A 24,489-nucleotide genomic window follows, 5' to 3' on the forward strand; every position below is an offset into this window, starting at 1 on the left:
GAAGTTACCAATACATAATAATATGACACAGGACATAATCAATACTGCACAACCCCCTGCTGTTTCCTGTGGCATTTCTTGCAAGCCAGGGTTGTGCAGTTCCTGCTTTTTCCACAGCGACGCACTGCTGCAGCCTTGGCAGAGCCACTGCCAGCTCTTCCAGCACAGGCAAAATGGGTGAAGGACACCCACTTCCCACATCATCACCTGATGCCAGAGTACACCCCAGCATCTTCACATCCCCCATAACTTCTAGATGCTCTCTGAGTTTCTGGCATTCTCTGACACGAACATCTGGGCCGCTTTTCAGAAGTGTCTCTCCCACAACTGTCACCAGCTCTTCAGAGTGTTGTCACACAAGTATCGCCTTCCCTCTGCCTTCAAGCCAAGCATCTGTAGCTTTTCAGACCCAAATTCAGCTTTTCCTTATTGAATCTCTACTTCCAGGCTGCCTGCTGTACCTTAAGATGCCTCAATCTCAACCTAAGGGCTTTAGAAGCTCATGGGATTTTCCCCAAAGGTAGTTCTTAACCTTCCCTTGCCATTTCTCTTCTCACGATGTCCATAGCTTCAGCCAACATTCAGACAGAAACATTTCCAGAGCAAAGCCAGGGTCATGCCCATCCCAAAAGACAACAGAAAGCATTCCTCCCTACTCCAAAGTGTGCCTGTTCATTTCATCTCAGCCTGTTACACTGGCAGTTCCAAAAGCTGCGTGTGTGTATCTTTCTTAACTCAATGGACCCCTTTTTCTGCTAGAAGGTTTTCCTGTCTCAGAGATGGATGTCTAGATAATGTAGATTTGGGGTCTTTTTAAAAATAATGTATTTTTGTTACTTGCACCCAAATTTCACCTACGACAGCAGCTTCCACTGTCCAAGAGCCTGATATAGCTGTGTGGATTTTCAACATAACAGCAAAGCTACAGTTGTATCTGGTGCTGCAAAGTCCTTCCCAGAAATTCTTCTGACTTGAAGAGGACATTGAAGCCCAGGCTTGAGAGTACCTGCATAAAGTCCACAGCAGCAGGATAAATATATAATCCAGTCCTTTTATAAACCTGTTGACTTCACAGAGAGCAGAAATGATGTTTGACTTCCTGGGAGGTTGCATGAAGGGTAGCACAGACTCTCAGTAACTTGCACTACTTCATTTTCTCTCTGCTGTACTGCCCAGAGACAATTTTACTTTGATTAAATTAGAGCTAAATTTGGAGTGGAGTTCACATGATGAGCAAGGCCTGGATATATTGCCAGCTGTTGGATTCATTTAGGAACTCCAAGTACATCATTCTCTATTCAAAACCCAAATATTTAGCCTTAGTGCCAGTGAGTTATGCAGGGTATGAAATAGCCAGTCAGCTGCCTGACCTTGGAAGAAACACCTCCCCAGGGCATTGATCTGAGATCCTGGGAAGCTGCTGGGTTCAGATTATTGCTTTTCATCCCCCCGCTCCCCACTTTCCAGGCCAGTGGCTAGGACCACTTAGGGGTGGCTTCCCAGAGCAAAGGACCAACAAGGATAGTTTCAGGTCAAAATTTCAGGGCACAGTCTGCTGTAGAGGCCTCCTCTTCAGATCTGAGAGCAACAGAAAATCAGTAGTTGCCCATCCCATAGGCAAAAGCTCTTTGTGCCTCCTGATACACTCTTGTCTCTGCAAAACAGTCTTTGCTCTCAGATGTTGTGGACTGCTGAACAGGAGAAGCTGGAATGCTCAGAGAGGCAGTGCTCATCAGAAGATCACTTTCCCATTTCTGCTAGGGTTTAATTTGCAGTAGTAACCTCCTCACAGCAGATTGCGCTTCACTTCTGTCTTTTCAGCAGACAGCATCAGGTTTGGCTCAACTCACAATCAAGTTGCAGTTTGCTTTTTTCTTTCTGCACTTCTCTGGGATTAATTTCTGGCCTTAGCCCCCACAAGCAAAGTCCACCAAGTCAATGTTCCTCACAGGAATTCACCTTGCTGCTATCGGCTTCTCCATCTCCATGAGTCCTGCCAGTCCCTGCCAAGGGCAAAGCCCAGTGTCTGGAAAACAAGTGCCTACGGAGCACTGCTGCAGCTGCAATGGGCTCAACATGCACACCACTGCCCTGTCAGGGGTTTTTCCTCTCTGCTGAACACCAAGGGAAAGGATATCTTCTTCTGTACATGTAGGAATTCCACATGCCGGGCTGCCTGGTAAAACCAGGAGTGGGGAGCACCAAGTCTCCAGGAGATCCATGAAGTTCAGCTCATCTTCTCCGCAGCGCCTCAGCTTCACAAAGGAACAGCAGCAGTCCCCACTCGCAGCAGGCTCCCAGAGGGTTGCACATTCCATGAGGCCAGGCAAAAAAAAATCACAATTCCCAGGTTCCATGCAGGCTTGTGCCCATGAGGTATTGGCTCCTCTCAGCCAAGGTGGGGGATGTAAAACTGCTGCTGGGAGGGGGGAAATGGCCTCTGAGATCAGGAGGACTTTTTCTTCTCCTTCCATGTAATTTCCCTTAATTACAGGAAGAGTGTTCAGGGCCCTTTCCTTCGTGTAAAGCTGCAGGAAAGCAAATTCAAGAGGCCCTTCACAGCTTCCTACTTAGCCAGCGTTATCTTGCTCAACACTGCAGCCAGGGCTGCCAACCAGGAAAGCACAATAACAATGTCCCAGAAGCATCTGCTACTTATATGAAGGCAGGCTTAACCGTGGTTAAATGAAGGTTACAGTGAAGGACAAGCATAAAAATCTGGAGGAGAGCAGGGGACAAGAAAAGAAAAAGAGCCTGCTCCAGCTTTAAATTTTCTTACAGAAAGGAATCAAAGTAAATCTTCCAACTTTTTGTACAGTTAGAGGACCCCAGGGCATTTTGCTGTGCATTGATTCAAGTCCTCCTTTATTCCCCAGTCAAACTCAAAGAGAAATAGCCACAAGGGTGAGTGGCCATGAACATGAAAAAGAAAAAATAGACTTTTACTTTTTTTTTTCACCCTATGCTTTGTTTTTATGAAGGATGTTAGGAGCAGCCCACCCAAAGACCTTTTATCTCAGGAGGTGACTTGAGCTGGAAACAGGTGCCTGTAATTAACTTGCATTCCAAAGGGGAGAAATTAACTTACCTGGATTTTCTTCATGAAGCAGTTCAAAGAGCAATTAATTTTTGATAAATTACCATGTTAATTCTGCAGTGCTTGACCTGCAGTTAGTTTTTAGGCCCCGCTGCTCTAGACACAGCTTTCACTTGTCCACACACAGAGGTGCCAAAGAAATAAGCACAACAGCCCTGCTGGAAACTTGTATCATTTTCATGGGAATTGCTACAATGACCAAGTGGACATTGCCAGAGCAGGGCTGCACTGCACAGGACACCTTGTTCCACCCTGAAACAGCAGCAGGTGGAGCTGCCTTTGCTCCTGAGAAGGTAGTAATACACAGGTCTCTCAAATACAGGCATTACGCAGAACCACTGGTTCCATCCAAGAAGCGGAGCTGCCGAAGACATCAAGATACACAAATAAGAAAGCTTCTTCCTCAGTCCCTCCTTTTCTCTCCATGGGGTGGTTGATGTTCAGAAATGCCTCCATTTGGATTAGCCTGTATCTACTCTCAGTGCGAGACACCTCAGGTGCAATTCATCCTGCCTACCTAAAAACATTTGCTTGTGAAAAATCACCAGAGTCCACTTTAAGCTGATTAGAGTCCAATCAATATGATTAAACCTACTTTAGTATGATATAAATCCTCAACAGGCTCCAATGATTGATTGCATTTTCTTAGGTCTTCAAAGGCAGCCAAGACAAGCAGCTCAGGTGCAAATGACCACATCAGATACTCCTAAATGTTGAGGATGATGAACACTACCTGGAGACCTGCCTCCTGAAACTTGGTAGGGCCACATACACAGCTCAAGCCACAACCTGAACACTAAAACACTGCAGAAACTCACGGACTCCCCCCTACCCACCAAGCCTGAAGTTGGTATTGGTAGCAACAAAGCAGGTTCCAAAGGTTCAGCAAGTCTGGACACTCCTGGAGCCTGAGCCAGCAAACTGCTGAGTAACCCCAGTCCTGCCACCTCCTCCTGCCCTCAGACAGCCTCCAGGCTTTGCAGTCAGCCCTGGCTCTAAGGGCCCATCAACTAAAACATGCTCTGTGCCAGACGGGGGAGGTGGGGGGAAAAGTTGGACATGCAAGTGACTCACACTCCTGTGCCTCCACTCTCCCAGCATTTTTCTTGGCAGCTCTGCACTCGTAGCAATGCAAAATCCAGGTGGTTACAGAGTTCCTTGCTTAGGAGGTCCCAGCTCGAAGGATTCTTGGGTTAGATTGCTCTTGTACCAGAGCAGAAAAGCACAGGAGAAGAGGAAAATGAGGCAGATTTCCTTGAGGTCACAGGGTTGGTTGATAGGTGCGGTTTAGCTCCCCTGCATATATTTCTGAATATCTTGCTGGAAAAAGTGTAATGTGTAGTTTCAGACATGCATTTCCAGGGAGAGCATGCACCAGATGCCAGGTTAAGTGGCTTTGGCCACTTGGCCAGAGGAAGGGCTGAATCACCAAGAGAGGTTAAAGGAGAGTCAAATAACAGAACAACTCTTAGCTTTGAAATGTTGGTTTCAAAATTATTTTCTGACAAAGTGAATCTTCTAGTTAGAAATATTTTGTGTCTTTTTTTTCATTTACTCTGAATGCTTCTCCACTACCAGCACATATGCCTCATCCCCTTTTTGTCTGTTTTTCTCCTCATATGGGAATGAGGACGAACAACTGCAAACAGTAAGTACCTTACATGGTGACTGTAGATCCAGCTGAAAGAGATTTCACATTTTTGTTTTCCTGGTCAAGATATTTGAAAAAAAAAACAAACAAAAACAAAACCAACAAAACTTCTAAAGAGCTTATTCTCACTGCTGTATCTAATGACACAAGAAAAGCCTTGTATCAGCCAGGCATTGCCTATGTAGTGACCTTCACTGACAGCTGGCAGCACAGGAATAGTCGTGTATTTAGGCACTGTGCTCACTAGCTGTTAACCAGATAGAGAAGTGTCAAGACACTCCTAAGGTACTTCAGTCCCACAAACAAACAATGCATTACTGAACAAAACAAAAGCATCCACTTGGAGGCCAGCATAGGATACCAGTATTAGCATATAATCCAGAGCCCTGCAGCTGACCAGTTTTCCAGCAAGTGATTTTGCCTCAGGCTTTTTCTGCCATGGGGAGAAATCCCATAATTCATGTATTTCATATGGAGTTATTACAGCTCATCAGCTACTTATCAGTGGGACTCTGCTACATTTAAGTTTTCCTACTAAAATTCCCATAATAGGCAGACACAGGAGCCCATGGCATCTCTTCTACAGCAAACCAAAATCTTCAGAGCTGTCCATCTGATCCACATAAGTTATTCACAAGTAATAACCTCAGCAGAAAATGCCAATCTCTACTTCCAGGCAAGGCAAGAGAGCATAAAATCTCCATGCTCTGTGATCATTGCTCAGTTTCTCATCATATAAAAAAACAATCAAGTAGAAAAGTGAAATTCAGTGTTTCCTACATGAATGCATCCATGGCTTCCCAAGAGGGCATTGTGTGACAAGCAGCAAGGAGGCCATTTAAGCAGACTCTGCTCCTCAGCATTGCTGCTCTTCTACAGGCTCAACAGTGAAGGCATGAGCCTTACACGTAAAAAAGCCACAGCTGTGGCTCCATCACCAGCTGATATCTATTTTTAAAGCTCTCTCTCCACACACACAGCAGTGACTCCATCAGGCCTGTCTTGTCTCTAGCTTTTGCACTTTAGGTAAAGCACAATACCTTCTGCACAAGTAGGAACTAATTAACTTTCCACAGCTTCCCTTACACAGGTGAAATCAGCTATAGGAGGGTGGGGCAGTCTCACACCTGCTGGCTGCAGCTCAGAGCCCAATGGCCAAGCCCAGCTCCGATCTCTGCTGGTCCTGCTCATGCACAGGGCATCCTGGGCAGGCGAGGCTGCCATCTCCTCCCATGTTCTGCACTGAGTGCTGGTTTCCTACCGACTGTTCATCACAGTAAATGTGACAGATGTTTGTGAAACAAAGGAAGGGTTTTCTTCTTTCTCAACTTTGGAGACTTTTTTAGTTGAGGGCATATGCGTGTATTCCACTGATTTTTGTTCTCTGAGCATTTCCAGCTATCAGCCTGACAACATTTAAGAAAGTAAGAACTTCTCAAGCAGGTCAGGCCGTGGAACACACAGCCCCATATTCTATTTCTGAAGGGGCAGGTGGGTCTGCTTGGAGTACATTGCTGGCCGACCCTCCCTAGTGCTCACAGTCATAGGATACTGGATGTCAGGAAACACAGCACTGACTAAACCTCCCATTATCCCATGAACTTGGGATTTGCCCATGGAAGTATCCAGTAGTTGGTATCTGCAGGTTCACAGCCTTATCTTTGTTACATCTGCGGCAGCAGATTGCAGGTTTTCATTACCTACTGTGTGAAGTGTTTATCTGCAGGTGGGACATCCCAAGAAATCTGTAGCTGCAGCCACCACTGAAGTGCTAGAAGAGACACTGCTCCCATCATGTACCTGTACTTTGTAAACAGTGTCCTAAGTCTGTTGTGTTGTGCTTCCTGAGTAGGAAGCATGCACTGAATCCACCAGCCCCACCACACTTCCCTCATCCTAGCACACTTTCTTCCTTTCCCTAGGACAGGGTCACCCTGCTGTCCATCACAATTACTTTTGAAGCACCCTCCATTCCTGCTTAAAATGTTGGTGATGAACACCTAACATGAATTGAGAGCAAGGGTCTTGGAGAATGGAGAACATACAGCCTGACTGAAGTATTTTCTGGTTTGGGGGACTCACTGTAAGTCTTGGGTAATAAAGGAGGGACTCAGTAAGAGGAAAACAGCTTTCTCCAAAGCCCTGTGCAACAAAGTGGTTCCTCCTTCCTTAGACTGAATACAGAGTCATCAGCAGCATAACTCAACAAGATCCCACCATATCTCTATCCCCTAGCTTTTCTCAAGGATTTTCATCTTTAATGCAAGGAAAATGTTACACAGGCTCTCTGTCCCCATGTCTAATATTAATATTGTGCTATTAATATATATTTAATATTAATAGTAGTCTACTATTGGACTAATACTAATATTAGACTTTGGGAGAAGGCTTTATAGTAAGCTGATCATGACCCCTTGTTTTACCTGCTCAGTAACTAGCAGGATTTAGACCAGCTTTGATGGGATGGAATGTCACATCACATCTCAACTGGTTTTAAAAGATCTGGACAGCAGGCAGCTTGCTCTTGCCATCAGGCTGGAGAAAAAACCCACAAAACCAACACTCTCCCTAAGCTGCTGTAGACACTGCTGCAGTATATTTGTAACCCTAAGAAGGGCTGCTGTGGTGTGTTTTGTAGGCTTCTTCTTTTTTTTCCTTAAGCACGGTGAGAGTTAAGAAAAGCAGACTTCTCTTGGCGTTTTTGATACCTCCCTTCCTGAAGCAGATAGTTTTGAGGTCACTTTCCTTTACAAAGCAACACACCAGTGCCCTTACACTCGAGGCTCCATGCATTCCCACAGGTTTTTTGGCATGCAGTATACAGCCAAACAGGCTCAATTCCTACAGGAAGCTGTCCTACCACTAAATAACAGCAGAATTACTGTTAATTTAAAAAAAAATAAATAAAGAATAAAGCGACAACACCGGCAAAGTAGCTCAGCAGCTCCCTCCAGGAGCGCCCGTCCCCAAAGCCTGGCGGCCCGTGCCATCTAGTGGTGACAACGAGCCCTTCCCACCCAATCTGGATCCTTAAAAGCCTCCAGGATTTTACTGTCTATTTCTTTATTTGGTATTTCAGGCTGAATCTGCAGTGTCCGGTTCAGGGATAAGCGTTTTCCACTATCCATGACATCACTTCAGGGCCCAGGAGAAACGTGAGGACATCCTGGATGCAGCTACAAGAGAAAGCAAAATCAAGTCTACTCTCAGCAGGTGAATCTTCTGGAAAATGTGAAAACTAAGGCTGCAATAAGTGTCACTGGTAGTACTTCAGCCCCACAATTGTTAAAAGAACCTCTTGATTTTGCCCAGAGAAGCTGTGGATGCCCCATCCCTGAAAATGTCAGGTTGGATGGTGCTTTGAGCAACCCTGTCTAGTGGCAGGTATCCTTGTCCATGTCAGGGAGGGTTGGAACTACTTGATCTTTAGGGTCCCTTCCAGCCCAAATCATTCATTATGATTTTGGAAAATAAAGAGGCTAACACAGAAATTCAGTAAAAGACATGCAAATCAGGGCCACTAAGTGAAATTCACAGCTCCCTGCCTTGGCATGGCCTCTTTGCTGGCCTGGAGGAAAGATGAACATTTCCCCATATGGCCATGCTGGTTCATGTTTGCCAATGTGCCCCCAACCCACTGACACCAGAGGCTGATCAGACTGGTTCTGTTCTTGGAAAACCAAAAATCACGTTGTGCCAGGATCAGAAGTCACAGCAGATGTGGTGCCACTCGGCCACCAACACAAGAGGGCTTTAGGGGATTATCATCATTGCAGAGATGCTGCAGACCTCGCATATTCAAGCTAAGCACATCCTCTGCCTACACCTTGCAGACACCTGCACCCTGCACCAAGCTCAGCCCCCTTGAAAACAAACCCCCAGGTCACCAGGCGGCATCTCCTGCTTCTCCTGAGGATGTTCTCAAAGCAGAACTTAAGGGGACCAACTCTTTATATTTCTAAAATCTGAGACCATTCATCTTGGAAACAAGTTGTGTGCAGCGGACAGATTTTGATACATTCCACCACAGCAAGGAAATTGCCTAACATTTCTAAACATGGAAAAGGCTAACAGCTGATCATCTGGCATCAAAAGACTCATTCGCCACAGGAACTGCAATTAACTCAAAATAAGCAATAAGTTCTCACAAAGACAGAAGTCTCCTGATTAAGTCCTTAAATAAGGAGCAGGGCAGTGTGCTAGGAAGTTAAAGATGGACTTTAACAAAAATTCAGTGTTGACACAGCCCCAGAGGTTCAATTTAGCACTGTCCTGGTTTACAATACAAGATACATATTCTATTACCATCTGAGAAGGGTGATCATCCTTATCTCTGTGGGAAATGTCTTCGGTTGATGGGCCATAACTGATAAGGGTGATCATTCTTATCTCTGTGGGAAGTATCTTCTGTTAATGGGCCATTGAGTCCTACTGTATAACTGATAAGATTACATCATCCCATTGGGAGATGCTCCAGCCAGGAGGACGAGCCAAGCCTTTCCTACCTAGATAAAAACTGAGGTTTAGAACGCCAAAGGCAGCCTTTTTCCACTGGATTCCAGAGGAAGAACCAGGTTCTTATCCACATCATCGCTGGACCCTTTGGAGGAAAACTGCACCAGCACCCTGACTGACAGGGTATCAGGATGTAGTCTGACTCTGTCAGTGGTTTTATTTTTATTATTGCATGTATTTTGGTTTTTTTCTCTTTTTTTTCCTCTTCCCTATTAAAAATTGTATTACTGACTTGAAGTCTCACTGGTTTTGCTGTTCAAACCAGTACAAGCACACAGTAGTAGCATAACTTGCTTCGAGCCACAGCCTGTGTTACTTGTGAACAAACAAATTTGCTGGCAGAAAGCTTTCAACTCAATGTAGATGTTGTTAAAATATTCTAGTGTAGAGGAGAGAAAATTGATATGACATAGAGCAAGGTATTCTCCTTTGCAGTGTTCTGAGGAAGACAGAGTTTATGTGTAACTTCTCATTTTGAAACTTCACTGTTACTTGCATAGGAGGCTGGATGTTTAATAGAGTGTGGACAGAAGTCAGCTGCCTGAATTGTTCAGCAAACCCAGACCCAGGGAGAAGGATTCACAGGCAAGTACCTCTTAGGCCACTGATCCCACATCTTCTTCTTACCCTTCTCAGTTCAAGTACACTGCCAGCATTTGGGACGAGTCACAGTGGCAGTAACACAAAACCAGCCAGCAGAGGCAGGTACACCACCAATAGTATGTTATGTGTACAATACTTGGACAGTGACCCCAGAGGAACCACATTATGGCCCTATCCCATCTTTCCCTACATATTAGAGTCTCACAGCTACCAAAGTTAAAGGAACATTTGTTCTATTCAATTCCCACTATGGAAACTCAAAAGCCCCATGAATAGAAACATATGGAAAACAAAGCCCAAGATGTACTTACTTGATGGCAGTGTCTCCTTTGTGAAAATAATTCCTTTGCCTGAAGTGGAGTCCAACACTGCTACACGTCAACATTAGCCCTAGACCAGACATGAACCTTCTCCCAGGGGCTGCCAGGGAAGCAGTGCCAAAAAGTCTCCCTTTTACCCAGCTTTCAGAGATAACACTGCTATTACAAACACCCACAGATGATCAAAACATAAGAATTTTTGGTCAACATGAAGAACACAGCAATGCTGGAGTCCGTAAGTCAAGAGTCTCTCTGAGTTCTTCAGAGAGAAATCAGAATGCAGGGATTGAATTAAAACCTTTGGGTGGATTGAAGTATATTAAGCCACTCACACATAAAGTAGAGGTGTTAAGTATAAGTTTTAGAACAAGCAAGCAAGTAAACAAGCATAAGTTTTAAGTGCTTTTAATGGGTAAAAGGTCTCAGATACCAGAGTAGAAGTATGAGTTCTAGTGAAGGTTGAAAAACATAGTCCTAGATACCAGTGTTTCCGTGGAGGCTCCAGGAACACAGTTTTAGACATAATACAACTACAGTAAGAATATTGCTTACATTTTTCAGATAGAACAAGTCAGACCATATGTGTAGTTTATATGTAACCTGGCGTGCTAGGAAACTAGAATACTTATAGCTTAAGAAGCAGCGTTTCAAGTTTGTGTCTTCAGCTTGTTGGGAATTTTCCTTATAAGAATCAATGCATTGGGGAGGAGGGGGGGGGTGGGCTTCTTCATTTCTCTTTGCCTTTTGCTCTTGTTCCTGTGCTCTCTCCGCCATCAACATCGCCCAAAGAAGACAAGAGCTGCTGCAGCAACACTGGCCCTGCCGGGACCCTCGGGAGAAGCTTCTGCTTCTATTTGGGACTCTAAACCAAAACTTAATATGGACTTTAACACTTGCGACTCTTTGCCTTTTGAAACTATTGTGCCTTTGCAATAAACAACTTTATAGCAACTATTAGCTGCTTGGCTCTTTAAAGAAGACAACCACAACCTGACAAATGGTGCGTAGAGCACCGGAGAAATAACCCCACACAGCTATATGCACATCTTAAACACTTAACCTAAAACCTAGCATATTCACATTGCCAGCTTCCAGTCTGACCACGGATAAAAAATGTTCATGTAAGTATAACCTAAGCAAGATGTAACACTGCTTGTATTTTAGACTGTGTACTTTAATTGCATAGACCCAAGGCCACAGGAGACCCCTGAGAGCACACGAGCACCCATAAGGAAGGCATAGTACCAATTAAAACAGCTTTTGGTAGAACCTGGGGAAAACTTGTACAGTGGCACCTTTATTCATCCCACTGGAACAGACCACAAAGGAGTTACTTGGGACCAGCACCAAAGCAGAAAAGCAAGCATGTGTTTCATATGCACCTGACACCAGCTGCCCATCACTGATTGTTCTCACTTATATTAGCCCCCAACACACACCATCACATACAAATTCGACTTTCTGAGGTGAAAAGACCCAGGTGCTCAAGTCACATAACACCAGGACATTTTGCTGCACCCCAACAGTAGCCTGTTTTTACAAGTGAGAAGAGTGCGACAACAGCAAAAGTTTGTTCGCTCAATATATTTCAGATTTTTCTTCAAAATCTTCTTTCAATGCCTGATTATTAAATAAAATAAACCAGAATATAATGTATGCATTTTACTTAACAGAAGCAGTAAGGGATGAAACATGTTCTCACTTCCTTCTCCTGTACATCTTAATTTCCAAAATAAGAACTTCCTACTTCAACATGAGACTTATTTTAGAAAAACTAGAGTCTACAACCAACCTTAGAAAGATAAAAAAAAGCAGAGCAGGGAAATGGCTTGATTTTTTGGGGGTTTGTTGTTTATGTTTTTTTAATTGCTAAAATGAAATTACAACTTTCAAGGTAGAAGGCAGAAATAAATATCTTTACTAACAACTACTCTAAAAGATATATACAAACCTGCCCTTTACAATGAAGTCATCTGCAGGTATTACACCAACTAGAATGTGACATTTGACAAGTCCTCTTTTGTAGTGTTTCACACTCAAACAAACAGACAAAATCCCATTCAAAAAAGTAATCAGAAAATCACCCAGGTCAAATATTCATATCAAGTCTGGTTACTTTATTTTTCACCTGTGCAGTCAGTTAAAAGAAGAGTTAATGATGAAAATAGACAACAACAGAAGCCTTAGGTACAGTTTTGTAACACTGAAGAAGCAAATGACCACGCAGAACACGTTCTTTATGCTGGTCATTTCCAAATGAAACAGAAGGACATACACAGGTCTAGTTCAGTGTAAAACCTGATATTAAGCAGCAACGTGATCACATATTGCAACACTGTCACATACAACACAGGAAATTACTGCTTATTCAAAGTTACACAGCCCCTGCAACAAAGATGATATGACTGTATTTAAAATAAGAACCCAAATACATTCAAGATAATGGCTGCAACAATAAGGCAATAGTTTTAAAAATAGATCCCACTAAACAAAACAAGACCAACCGTGTCACCTGTTGCCTTCATAACTTTTCAGACTTGGATAGGTTAATTCAAAGCTAAGGGCTTACCCATCACTAAGGTTTCAGAAGGACATGGGTAAGAACACCTGAAGACATGAGTATATTGGACTGCCAGCAATCACAACCCAGGTCTTATCACAGTTATGTGTCCCACACATGCAGCTCCACTCTTACATGTTTGCATGAAGCGCCCTGTACAAAGATTTCACTACAGTTTCCTTCAAGAAAAATTATGCATTGACAGAAGACATTAGCATTTCAAAACACTTCCAAACCACATTATATAATATACCTTTGGCCTGCTACTAGTAAGATCATTAAAGCTATACACTAGGCAGACAGCGTTATTGGCAGCTATGTCACGACAACATTTAAAAAAAAAAAACATCAGCTGTTTAAACAAAGTAAGGGACTGAAAATAAATTTGGGGAGTGAGATATGCACCTACAGACAGCATGGAAGGGAGAAGGAAGTTGTCTGGCTAGAGCAGATGAGCTACCCAGAGGTTCCACATCCATCTTATTGCATATTTTATCGGTGTCCACATTCAAACCCACACAGATTTCTCCTTCAATATCTTGCTCCAGAGTCTAGATTTGTTGCACCTTCAGAGCTCCCCTGAACTAGCTAGGAGTATTGCCATAACTTCACATTTCTTCACAGCTCCTAGAAACAGGGACTAAGTTACTGATTCTTAGCCAGCAACACTACAGGCATCAGCCTTTTGCTGTCTTCTGTGCACTAAAGTCTAGATAAAGTGAAGTGCAGTGGAGTGTCAATATCCTATGTCAGTACAGAGTATCTTTATTTGTAAGCCTATATTAGCAAAGCTTAAGACAAAGATGCTAATTTCTTAAGAAAAATGTCCCAGTACTTGATTAGCACTGCTAGACTGGAAGTCTCATCATGTGACAAGACATAAACACACAAGAAAATTGTGACATTAAGCTGTGTGAGGCAAACTGAAAGCAGCAGGGAATAGAATCTGATTGCTTTTGCTCATTTTGAATAAATTGGAATTCTACTAATTGAAAAAAAAAAAAAAAGAAAAACAATCAACCATCATTAGACATTCCCTTGCCAGCACATAGGACAGAGGAGGAGACAATCAGTATTTCAACATGTGTTTACAGGATATGTGCATAGCACTGCCTAATCATGCTTCAAAAAGCTTATTATGCTTAATATATACATGCTAGCAAATGAAACAAAGTCTTTTAGACTCCACAGGAAAGTCAGGGCTGATCTTACATATTTTAATATTGAAACATCCAAATGATTTTAAGAAGTGAACGCCCCTCATTGGATTTTGATCACTATTCAAAACTGACAAATTAAAACATAAAGATACTAACAAATTGCTCTTTTCCCAGATGTGGGCCTACTTGATGAAAAACCTAAGTGCTGCTGCTTTTAGCCATATAACTGCACCAAATCACAATTTGGAAGCCATAGGTTAAATTTCTTAACAGTTGAAGATACAAGACCAATATTAAAGTCCTGATTTAGTTTTCATATGTGGAACAATGATCCAAACACTACCACATGTCCACACTTTGAGAGAAAACAGAAGCTGTTCAAGCGAGACCTGTTGGTAGTTCTCTCATACACACATCAGAGGTGGTACATGCATGTTCCTCCTCTTTCCAAAATCTCATGCATCAATCTTCAGAGTTGGTAGATAAACAGAAGTGGAGCTCTTCATTCTGAAGTGCAATGTCAAAATAGCTGTAGATCTCATCCTCAGAGATAACAGGAGCAACAGCTGATCACTGGTAAAAATCTGTAAGTCCTCCAGCAAACACGAGGTATGAATTCCCTGCTGGAACAGAGTGTCCCAGTGATGTCTGACAAACTGCTAAGAGAGCCTTAACTGCTTCCAGGGAAAATGTGATGTCAGACACCAAATACCTGATGGGAAGGTGTACAGGGAGAGCTAAGAGAAGTGCCCAGTATCCAAATACCAAAGACGACACTTCAGAATTCTAGACAGTGAGTAGTGCATAACCCAAGCACCTCCCTGTCTCTGGCACAGGTTGGACTTGGGGTTAAAGGTTCAGGAAAAACATTCAGAAGCCTAGCAGGCCTGTTTAACCTATAACCCTTCTTATATACCAAAACCAAGAAAACAGGTCTTGCCACCTGATTGCTTTCTTTACATCTCCTTCTTTTTAAAAAAGAGGAGATAATAAAAACCTCCAAATCATGTGCATCTGATTTTTCATATTTAATTTATACTTTTTATATATACAAGAACTTAACTAAACTCTCACTTCAGAATATGTTCTAAAGCAGGATATTCTTTCAACTGATTTTTAAGTTCAGGTGCTTTCCCAAGGTTGAAAAAATATATATATTCATATACAGCTAAGGAAATAAAACTCAATTTCACTCTATGTAGTTACAGTGCCGTAAAGAAAAAAATAATTTATAAACTATTTCAAGTCTGAAATGTTTACCATGTTCAGACTAATACAAAGACTAAGCCTATGGTCCAGGACCTATTCTTCATCTGCATGCTGAGACAGGAGATACAGGAGCTCAGCATTTTTGTGATGGAGATTTCCCTCCACCCCTCCATTCCTCCAGTATTCTGTGACTTGCTGCTGAAGCCCTCCCTGAACCTCTACCAGAGCAGCATCATCCATCAGTAGCTCAGAAGTAAAGGTCCAGAGGGACCAATGTTACCTCTTGGGTGAAATTCTCAGTAAGGTGACACCACTGAAGGACAGAGTGCAGAAGTGTTAACCATCCACAGTTACTCAGAAGTTCAGTGGAGTACTTTTAAGTCGTGTCTTCTGTAGGTGCCCTTCGCTGCCGAGCCGATTTCTGTCTCCCTCTCAGAGGCGAGGGCGGAGTTTCCTGTTCAGTTTCAGCTTCTGAAGGCTCGTTGTCCCCCTGCTGGGATCCTGTATCACCTATTAATTCCCTCAGGAATTTGAATTTAGACAAAAACAATTGCCAGACCACGTACCATCCTGCAGGAGAAAGAAAAAAGGTACTGCTCAGTTACTTCATAAAAATTGATAGTCAGCTCTCCAGCAAAGAGTATATATATATATATATATTTTTTTTTTATTTATTTATATATATATGTAAGAGTATATTTTGTGTAGATCACAAAAGGGAAAAAAAATTTGGTCAGCTGCCATCCTCTATTTGTCAGCACCAAGAGCCCTCTACAACACATCCACTCCTTTTAACAGTCCTAAAGAAACAATTCAAATTCATACAGTTTGTCCTCATTCAGAAGCAACATTTAAGCTCCAAGAAAAGCCCTACATATTCCAAACTGAACTGCCACAGTAGGTAAGCAGGTAATCACCATGCCATGACACAGACAAAGGTCTCAATTGTCAGGAAAAAAGAAAAAGTGGTTATATCTCAAACAAGGACTCAGGATTCATACGCAGGCACTGTGAAAGCACTAGAATTTCTCCCCTAACTCAGCAAACACTCCATTCTGGAAATCACATTTTTAAAGTTGCATTACATAATCACTATTAAGCACACTTGCTCAGATCTTCAAGTTAATATTATATTTTAAAATAAATCCTATTCTCAAATGGACAAGGTCTTCCTTATGCTCACTAAAAGACCACATCCCCCAAATTCAATGAGATCCCTCACCATTCCCAAATCCCACTAAAGCAAAATTGACATTCTGTGGTAAATCTGTGTTCTGCTCCACCACTAAAACACTCTAGGTCCCAAAATTATGCAAGTAAAGAGCCAAGATGGCCACATTTCTAGAATCTATCTTAAAAAATACTTAAAATCCACCTGCTCCTCCTCCTCTGTCTTGCCTAAGTGTTTCTGTAACAGGTAGCCAAAAAGCTTGAAAAAGCAGATATAAATGTATCTAAACCTAAGCCAGAATTTTCATTTTAAAAGAACTCACTGAACAGGAATGCAACTTCTCTGTGAAAGACAGTTAAGTGAAGCAAAATTTAAATAGCTTTTTGAAAACAAACACTACACAAAAATCACTTGCAACACCAACTCCAATCTGACATGCACAGAGCTGTATATTAATGGCTATATGTTAATATTAAATGGGATATAATATATCCCGTTCTCTGTTCAGAAGGTCTTGCCAGCTATTTAAGCCTATACTGCTGACCTATTCAGAAATTAAGAGCCCTGTTTTACAGAGCTAGGGAAAGGTGTGCTCCCAATTACACAGCTTCCAGCAGAGGCAGACTTCTGGGAATGGATAACAAGACCTAGGAGAAAAGAAGGAGAAGGACTAACAACTAACTAATTAATAAATAACACTTATATAACCACAGCACCTCTGTATTTCCTCCTCTTCTGTAGCAAGAGTCAACAGGGCAACCCATTCCTTATGACAAAAACAAGATTCCACCCTTCTTCTCCTTCCTGGACAACTTTTCACATCCTGCAGTTTTTTAATTTCAGTAACTTCTCTGTTCCTAAGGAAATTGAAGGAAAGCTTTTATATGACACCTTTTATGATCTAAATTAATTCCTAGAGCCTACACAAGTATTTCCATTCCCATGACTACCTAAACCATTAAATGACGTGTGATTAAATTGAACCTGATGTCCTGCAAATGCATTACATTCCCTTGCATCCAGAAAAAAAAATGATGGTAGATGGCTGGGTTTGGCTTCTCTTTTCTTTCAGAACTAAAAGTAAAAATTGAGGTAGAAGCTCTTTGAAAGTTGCTTCCATTGAAAGGGGAGAGGGAGGGGGATGAGCCAAAAATATTCAGGGCATTCCCAGAAGGGTTTTAGGGCACTTTACAGAAGCATTACTTGAGTGTCTTTGGTGTAAATAAATATTTCATTAAGGGAGGCATTTTAACTTAAGCTAAATAAATTGAACCACAGGCTTCCTCTACCACTGCTAACAGGCTACTTAAAACCCAGAATTACTACGGGGTGTGGGTTGGGGAAATACTGCACAAAGTTCATTTGCACTCCCAAGAAAAACAGCACTAATTTCTTTTCAGTGTTTGGTCTGAGTTAGAGAGCAGAGCAGAATGGTCTAAGTATCCAAAACCCCAAGTACCATGAACAGATTTTGGAGCTCTCTAGCTCCAGACTACAAACAAGACAGCAAATAATCAGCCAAGAAGACTCGTTCTAGCAGCCAAACAAACAGATCAGTAATAACAAGCAGGTGAAACAAACCACAGTGAAGTGGGCTGAAAAGAAAATTACAACAGGCTTAGCCAAAGGTAACAGTGGGAGGGTAACCAGGCTTGAAAACTAGAATTTCAAAAACCTCACAAGGTCTCCTAGCCAGTACCAGAGACACTTAGGTATAAAGTAAACAAAGTAGAAAGATTTCTGTCTTTCACTTGCTCTAATTACCGTGCCAGCTTGGATAGAAAGTAAAAGAAAAAAACCACCCAAAACTAACACACTTGTCCAAATCAGGTTAAGACTGCCTCTTCAGCTGAGCCTCCCTGTCGCCTCACTGTTACTAAGTAAATAAGAATTTCCTCAGAAATAACTACACTCTTAAAGAACAATTCATTCTGGGTAAGAAAAAATCTCTCCAGCAACAATATCAGCTAAATACATCATTAAACAAAACCAAACACACAGACACAAAGCCTAGAGGCAGATTCACATTGTCTCTGAATCAGAAGACAATGCATTTTCTACTAATTTCTCATTCTTTTAAGAACATTGCAAAATGGTAACACCCTGCACTGTTCCATACTGAAGAACTGTAAGTTACATAACTGTGTTTTGAAAAAGAAAACAATTCTAAACTAATTTAAAATACACACAAAAAAATTCAAAATGGGCATCTCTAGGCATTCTTGTCTGTATATGGCTCAGTTTAGCTTTGCAGTTTTTTTGCTGTAGAGCTCTTCCTGGATAGGTAACAGACACCATTGGTTTGCATCTCTAACACTTTCACTCTGTTAAGGTAAGCTGCTCTCAAAGAAGTCCTACTGGTTTAGCTTCACTGCACACAAAATATTTGATTAGAATCAGTCTTTCAGTGCCTGCTTTATTTTCTTTAGCTGTTTGATTTACCTTTTAAAATCATCCTTAGTTTGACTGAGTCTATGGAAGCCAAACAGCACACCCACAGCATGCCTTCTGCAAACAAGCAGTGACAACATGCAGACTACAATAAATAATGTTTCTACACTAACTGGTGAAAGAAGTTGCCTCTCAAAGCAGTAAGCCAGATCAAACATACATCAGTGTAGTGCAAAGCAGGGAATCCAGCTCTTGATGTAGCACATACCTGAATCCAGTGTTGCCAAATCTAATCTACTAGTGTTTTGCAGCTAGGCAAGACAACGGCATCCAGAGTTTAGTACTCATTAAAAGCTGTGAGCCACCATGTCACTTAAAAATGCCACAGCCAGATGCCATGCAAAGACATTTAAGCCACATCTGGTACCATGCCATCAGTATGTCAACCCTCCTAATAAATCATGATGCAATGCATTTGTAAAGATAGGTCTGTGAGTCAAAGTCTTTGACTAACTCATAGAGGATGCATGTAACATCCATGCAATTCAGATCCTAAACAGATTTTATGATTTGACTAGACTTCATTAAAACTACTTTTACTGTTACTTCCCACATCAGTTCTTGGTTCCTTGCACAGGGGAAAGAAACAGTGATCCAACTACAAAGTTACTCCCACTCCAAAAGTGAAGGATAACAAGTCTCAGGCCCATGTGTTTCATTCACCTTTAACTGGCCTGTATGCAACAGCTAACAGAGTTTTCTTTATTGGAGCACATTTTCTTCTTCCATTTGAAACAGGGAAAGCTAACAAAAGAAAAACCCATGGGTTAATATGGAGTGCTGGGGAAAAGAAACTTGATTTTTCTTATTGGAAATACAAATGAAACCAAGAAATGCAGGACAGTGATGCAGTAACTGCACAACACAGAGAAGATTGAGTTTCCAGTTCTGACCCTGCTGTGCAAATCCTGTGCAGACTTGCAAGATCATTTTACTTCTGTGTCCCTACTGATATGAAAATAGGATCCCATCATGCCAGAACAAGGGTACCAATTTAGAACTGGGGTATCACCATAGTGAATGTTGCCTACATTCAAATGCTGAAGTGTCCATCACAGAAAATCCTAAGCAGCAACAGCTGCAAAAAAAAATGACCATGGAGCTTTAGATGCTAACCTGAGATCTGGGAGAACAGGGCTCTTCTCTGAGCTCTGTTAGATAACTCTGCAGCCATGCACAAATCACTTCATCCACATCTCTGAAACAGTGCAGCACTATTATGCTGCCCTAGTGAATTGCTTTGCTATGGAGAGGGTCAGCCTGAAGGAAGCACTACTCTGGCACTGGGATAACAGAGGACATCAGATGATATGGTGCTTGGCTCTGCACAGCTCCTTAAACCTGCTCCCATTTAATGCAACACTACCACTTGCTGCTTGCTGACTGAGCAGAAGGAAACTTGCTCTCTTCTCATCTCTCATCAGTTTCAAAACTCAACTTCAAATTAAAGGATATTTCCTCTTTATGAGTGGTCTAATCAAGCATGACTTTCCCTACCTGTTAAGGTATTTCCCAAGAATCGCCCACTGAAGATAGTTACAAAATTGTTTAAACAAAGCATTAAAGAAAAGTTATTCAGGCAGAATTTAGGGCTGAAATGTTTTCCCACCTGCAACTGAATTTGTACTTGTGAAGTGAACCACACATTCATTTCAGCACTTAGAGTTACATGATTTTTATTTTAAGGTTGTATGTCTCAAACCGCATTTCATTAAACTCCTTTGCCAAATGTGATGAACACTTCCATCTGTTCCAGTGAAGGCACTTTGGCAATTTCACTTGGCTTCATGCATTACTACACCGGGAAAATAAAACAAATACACAGAGGTAAGCAGTACTAGAGCTCACCTTGGCTGTTATTTTATTTCATTCTATATCCTTGACTTGCACAAGCTCCTCCAATCTCAGAGGTACATGGAATACGTAAAAGCATCAGTAAGACCATCAGAAAAATAAAATCTGAAAAGGTGGGAATAAAAAAAGCAGAGCAAGTTATCTTAGTCCCTCTTTTAAAAGAGCGACTGAAAATTTGCTGTGTTCACAGTACCTCAATGGTTTCTATGTCAGATGTGATCAGTTTACAAATGCTAGCTGCAAGCCTCCTGTGCTTCTTAACTAATTCAGATAAACACTGAAAGCAGCAGTTGCCAGCATCTAGACATGTTTTAAAGAAAAGGAAATTAGGTCATTTATTCAAAGTACATTTATAGACATAAATGCCTAATTCACATTGCTGAAGAACTAGTCGAAGTAAATTCTGATAATTTGTGCTCTAAATTTTGTCTTTTCACTTTGAAAAAAATAGTAGAGTGAATGTTTTTCTCATTATTTTTTGATAGCACTTATCACATCACATGTGGATGGGCAGCAGAAATCCACATGATCCTAGGATGTTTCCTGGATATTTAAGTTTATTACTCTCTGCAGGCAATCATACCATGAGTCCTTTTATGAGCCACTCAAAATCCAAGTCCCAGCTCTTTACGCTCTTGACCCTTCTCATAAGGCTGTTTCAACACCTCTTGTCAGATGGCTGGAAAATACTCTCACCATCAGACCAGGCTTACTCCAGATTATATCCAGCCCTTGCTATGTCAGATTTGTCCATTAATTTATATGCCTGACTGGCTGGCTTTTGCTCATATCCTGTCACACACAGCACTTAGGCAGCTTCTTTTCCACCTTCTCACCTACAGGTTGCTACTCCTTCCAGCCTTCCCAGGCTGTCTGCCTGTCACTAGCACAGATTAACAATTAAGTTCAAAATACTACATTTTTTTTCCCAGTAGTGGTCTTGACACTGTCTTGCTTGAATATTTTCCATGGCAAGAGAAGTGTAAGTGGTATAATCAATATAATTTAATTTATAAATGCTGAATGATGGAAAAATAATTACAAATACTATAAATCCTTATCAAATCCCACGGAGTCGCTTCTAACATGGTAATAGCTTAAATCCCTCCCCAAAAAACCCAATGAATGTGTCAGCTTCCTGTGTTCCATACATCTTAAACCTAGGTGAGTTTTAGCAATCATTTTTTAAAGTCTGACACTTATTTACATAAAACACAATGAAGGATTCAAAGCAAAGTATTAATGGAATTCAAGATGAATGTCCAATATGTTACTCTGAACAGCTAAGTACTTGCAAGCTGCTTACAAATGAAGTTATTAATTAATTCTGCTTTCTTTAACCAAGAAAGCACTAGGCAAATGATTATGTTAGCAGCCAAAGTTAATGCTTAGCATTTCAATTCCGTTTGTCATATACAGAAAAAGGCAGAAAGGCCTGAGGAAAAATGATGCTTGTTTCTGAGTTTGAATAGCAGGTTGAAAAACTGTATTACTCTTCCAGAAAGACAGTAAGCAAAGACCTTGCATGCATACTTTGAAAATACAAAAACCTTAGCAATTACCATGCTGCATCTCCTAAAAGTTGAGAAGTGGCCAGTCAACACCTAATGAGGGTAGACAAACTTTAATAAATATCTACTTAGGTCACTGTTTAGTCTGTAACAACAGACGGTACAGGGCATGCACGAAAAGAGCACAAGACCAAGCAAAGTATAGCCCTGCAGTTCCAGTTATCAGTATTTCACAGATTTCCTCACCCAAGATAATAACCAATGTTGACCTTTCTTACAGGAACTTTAAATGACAGAAGTTTCAGCATCCAAAATATTCCTATTTAATGAACTTTAAAATTATTTCCCTGTTGTGTAAAAGACAGTTTTTTGTGCTCAGCCTGTTGCTTGACCATTTAACTTCATGCACTCCACCTCCTCTGCAATGATGACATTTCACAACCTTTCCCACTTCACTTTGGCATGCTACTCAGTGGTATAGCCATCATCCCTTCTCCAGTCATCTGTTTTCCAGGCTTGACAGATCTAACCTGTTTAGAGTTTCTTCATGCAGAAGTAATTTCACAGCTCTCAACAAAGAACTGCTAAGGAAACCCATCTTTTTAAAAAGAAACTAGGATTTCATTTTTTAAATGAGAAAATACACTTGAACAAGCAAATATACTGTGTAAGACACATGCACATGGATGGTTCCTATAGCAGTATAAGGACATCTTCTCTTCTATTTCAGGCTTCTAATGTTTGATTTGCCTGTTTGCTAGCTACAAAATATTACAGAGATATTTTGGAGAAATGTTTGTGATTACTTCAGCTAATCCTTTCTTTGGGGTAATAACAGCTCAGTTTGATTCCATTATATTTCTCCATACAAACTGCATGTATACACATTTCACACTTTCTATACACACTTTCATACATGTTAATACTGGACTTTTTTTAACTATTAAACATCAGTCTTCACAATGCTCCCTCAGTCTTTCAGATACCACTTGTAAACCCACCTGTTACTAAGGTGCCAAGGATATTTATAAGTGGATTTATAAGTGGTTATAAGTCTCACAAGCCTCTCATCACATATTATGGTACAGTTTGAATTTTCTGGCGTGGTTTTTGTTTGTTTGTTTTGAGAGCTCCAAGCTCTGCAAATTGGCCACAACATTCACACACTGCACTGCTGATTCCTTCCAAGAACTCCAACAGACCTGCAAGCCATCCCTCCCATTGAAATAACCCTTCTGTCCATATATTAAAAAAAAAAAAAAAAAAAAACACCACCGAAAAACAAACAAACAAGCCTTGGATGAATCATCAAGGTTGGAAGAAAATTTTAAGATCATCCAGTCCAATCATTCACCCAGCACTGCCACTGTAACCCTTAAATCACTGAAACATCACCCAGTGCCACATCCAGGCATCTCTTGAACACCTCCGGGGATGGTGACTCCAGCACCTCCCTGGGTAACCCGTTCCAATCCCCGGCTGCCCTAACAGTGAAACAATATTTTCCAACATCTGTTCTGAATCTCCCCTGCCTCAGTTTAAGGCCATTTCCCCTGCAGGCACGGTAGATTCACTCGCTACAACCCTGGTCCCCCACTGAGCCGCCTCCTCCTCTCGATCCACATAAGAATAAAACTCCGAAGAGATGTCTTCAATCAATTCCAGCACACAGATGTCAGAAGCTGAGGGATGCCAGTCCCGAGTTTACTTCCCGCACTCGCCGGCATTTCAGACCCATGAAAGTAAAGCCACACAGACTGACTGCTCAGGAACCCCATCACTTTTAAAAAGCCCTAATTTTCAGAGGAAACAGCGAATTAAACACCGAAGAAGGGCTCCGGGAGCTTATCAAAGCTGGAAGCTCCTCGGGAACAAAGCGAGAAGGGCGCTGCGCACCACACGCGCCTTCCCTCACGCCGGGGCACGGTTCCCTTTCCCTTCTTCCCTCGGTCAATCGGAGCCAAGAGGAGCCACCGCAGATTGCGCACCCGGCGCGGCGGTGCCGGGGCGGGCGGGGAGCACCGGCACCGCACGCCTCAGCCGGGCCAGCAGCCGCCCCCCCCCCCGCGCCCCGCCGCTCACCGCACAGCATGAAGAGCAGCACGCAGGCCAGCGTGGCCACGATCACCAGCAGGGTCAGCCCGATGCTCTGCCACATGGCGCGGACCGGGGGGAGCCGACAGGACCTGGGCTGGGCCGGGCCGGCGGCCGCGGCGGCCCCGCTCCTCCTCCTCCTCCCGCCGCCGATCGACCCGGCGGCCGGGCGGGGCGGGGCTCCCGGGGCACGGCGCTGGCGCGGGGCGGCGCGCGAGTCGCGCGGGAGTTGTAGTTCGTTTTCCTCCGCAGCGGCCGGAGTGGAAGGGCGATCCCCGAAGAGAGGACTACAA

The 24,489-nt window shown here is 42.3% G+C and overlaps 1 protein-coding gene across 1 annotated transcript; it reads right to left on the reverse strand.

Moving 5' to 3' along the window:
• Positions 1–15,375: 15,375 nt before the first annotated feature.
• SMIM13 (small integral membrane protein 13) lies at positions 15,376–24,260 on the reverse strand. Its single transcript, XM_062498947.1, has 2 exons — positions 24,185–24,260; positions 15,376–15,685 (listed from the first exon to the last, which is right to left on the reverse strand). The coding sequence occupies exons 1-2, from the start codon at positions 24,258–24,260 to the stop codon at positions 15,492–15,494; spliced, it is 270 nt and encodes an 89-aa protein (XP_062354931.1). The 3' UTR covers positions 15,376–15,491.
• Positions 24,261–24,489: the final 229 nt, after the last annotated feature.

Source organism: Cinclus cinclus, chromosome 1, assembly GCF_963662255.1.
Source record: "Cinclus cinclus chromosome 1, bCinCin1.1, whole genome shotgun sequence".
Lineage (NCBI taxonomy): Eukaryota > Metazoa > Chordata > Aves > Passeriformes > Cinclidae > Cinclus > Cinclus cinclus.